The sequence below is a fragment of the Solanum tuberosum genome, unplaced genomic scaffold (assembly GCF_000226075.1).
Source record: "Solanum tuberosum cultivar DM 1-3 516 R44 unplaced genomic scaffold, SolTub_3.0 scf00669, whole genome shotgun sequence".
In the NCBI taxonomy this organism is placed as follows: domain Eukaryota; kingdom Viridiplantae; phylum Streptophyta; class Magnoliopsida; order Solanales; family Solanaceae; genus Solanum; species Solanum tuberosum.
The window spans coordinates 166,006-168,385 of record NW_006239620.1 but is presented as its reverse complement, the minus strand read 5'-3'; the positions used below and the strand labels follow the sequence as shown (position 1 = coordinate 168,385).

General features: G+C 32.1%; 1 protein-coding gene across 1 annotated transcript; it reads right to left on the bottom strand.

The window, feature by feature from the left end:
- Nucleotides 1-238: 238 nt before the first annotated feature.
- Nucleotides 239-1,890, bottom strand: LOC107058924 (uncharacterized). The gene is made up of 2 exons (XM_015305167.1): nucleotides 1,309-1,890; nucleotides 239-609 (listed from the first exon to the last, which is right to left on the bottom strand). The coding sequence occupies exons 1-2, from the start codon at nucleotides 1,861-1,863 to the stop codon at nucleotides 331-333; spliced, it is 834 nt and encodes a 277-aa protein (XP_015160653.1). The 5' UTR covers nucleotides 1,864-1,890; the 3' UTR covers nucleotides 239-330.
- Between the last annotated feature and the right edge of the window lie 490 nt (nucleotides 1,891-2,380).

Here is a 2,380-nt window from a genome sequence, read left to right as displayed (position 1 = left end):
GTTTGGCCTTTTCCATTCATCCCCATATACAAAAAAAAAAAGAAAAAAAAAAAACACTCAACATACATTTTGGCATATTTCAAACAATTCACTACTTTTTTTTTTGTCTTAAAAGTTACAACAATTTAATATGTACTTATAAAAAAGACATACAAAAATCAAAACTACAAGATTGTATACAATTGCTAAACATACTTGTAATAGCTATTATATGAACCTTATTTATTACTACTAGTTTTGAACTATAGGCTATTCTACAACTCTCTCACATGTTGACTTTAAAATAAAAGTAGACACAATTTGCTTACACTTATATATGATTGATGATGATCAACAAAAGCATGAATAAGCCCAGTGTGATTTCTTGGATATGTATGGAGAGACATAGTTGACAATAGAAGATGAAGTAGAATCCTTTTGTGTTGGATCAAGTACCTCTGTCTTTCCAGAGGCAATTCTCTTTGCTACAACATTAGTGTAGAATAGATTGGAGATTGTTGGTACAAATACATCAGCTTGTGTGCATATTTGGAAGTCAATAACTTTCTCAAAATCAGAACTTTTTGTGATTTGGTACTTAGCCTTCTCATATGCTGGAATTATTGCATCCTGTTGCAATTGCATAACAAGAGGAAAGTTGTTCAATAATCAAGAAATAGGAGGATAAATAGAATTTCTACTTGCTCTCTAGCATGACTCGAACCCTCAATCTATCAGATGGTGTTTGAAGTGCTCAACAACTTGAGTATGCCTCACTCTATTAGTTACTCTCTCTATACCATTTTATATGACATCTTAGTCTGTTTAAAAGAGAATGACACAATTCTTCATTAGGATCTTATAACTATAGAATTGTTATGACATGCTTAAGATTTAGACCACGAGTTCTCAAGATACTTTTGATATGTGTCAAAAGTATGTCTATCTTCTCATACTTAGTACTCAATCAAACATTGTCATATCAAAATAAAACTAAGAAAAGATAGTTTTGTTTGATTCAACCTCTTAGCTTTATTAGTTACTCCATGTGCTCCATTTTATATGATACTTTTAGTCTGATTGAGAAAGAATGACACATTTCTATATTTGAAAAACCCTTCAACTTTAACCTTTTTGTCTTACCCTTAGTGACATGCCCTTATAGACATAGAGATGTCATGACACCATTTAAGATCTGGACAACAAGTTCTCAAGGTACTTTTGGTATATGTCAAAAGTCAATTTTTCTTTCTTAAACTCCGATCTCAGTCAAACATCGTCATATGAAATAAAGCCAAGAAAATACTAATACATAGACATAAATGTTACCTTGGTGAATGTGTTAGGGAAGATCTTTCTGAAATCATCAAGACTGCCATGCCATCCACTTTGAGTCAAGTAAATAGTAGTGTGCCTTTGATAACCAATCTTCTTCAAGAACTCACCAATGTCTTTGGCATTAAAACAATCCTTAGTTTTAATCACATTTCCTTTGCACAAATTTCCCAAAGATTCAAGCTTTAAGTCCACAGCAACAAATTGTCCATTTGTTTTATAGCTCAAACTTCTTAATGTCCCAATCATTGAGCTAACCAATTGATTTAACTCTTGTTGCAATTCAAGACTCCCAAATATTGCTAAGCATGCATAAGGGTCCATCTTAATATTGTCTTTTTTTATGATCTCTTTGGCGTTTGCCATAGTTGAAGGTGACAAGTTTGTTGTAAGCATTAAGTTTCCTTTGGCTTTGAATATTGGCTGAATTTTTGATTCAATGAAGTCTTTGGTCACCATGAAAGGCACCTTTATGTTTGTGATGTTCACTTTTGATGCTTCCATTGGTGGATCTTTGACTACTTGAATTGTGCCATCTAAACTTGTCATGAATCTCTCTATGTCATAAATATCACCAAATTGCCTACAAGTGGTTTTGTTTTGTGTCAAATTTAGAATAGAAGAATGACATGAGGATACAATAATACTCGGAATGCTCCACGACTAAGTATATCCATACAGACTCGCTTTTGTTCAATTAGTAAAAAAAAAAAAAGCACTTTGAAGAAGATTTATAGCATTATTTAAGTAAATACAGATTAAGATCGTAGAAACATGAGCTTGTGATATAGCTACATCTAATTTCGGACCGGTTAATGCAAGAACTATAAATAAAGGACCAAGATCCCCTATAAAATAGAAAAGGTCATTCATACATAGCATAGTCCAAGCGAACCACTTTAAAATCTTTAATTTAAGTTATGATTTGTGAATCAAAGGGGACTTCATTCCTTTTCAACCAAGATTAGACTTTGAGTGAGATTCTTTAAGTAGTGTGTGCTTGGTAGGGAGGAACCTAGAAAATATTTTTAATTTTTTCATGTTTGGTTGATCAAAATTTATAAAA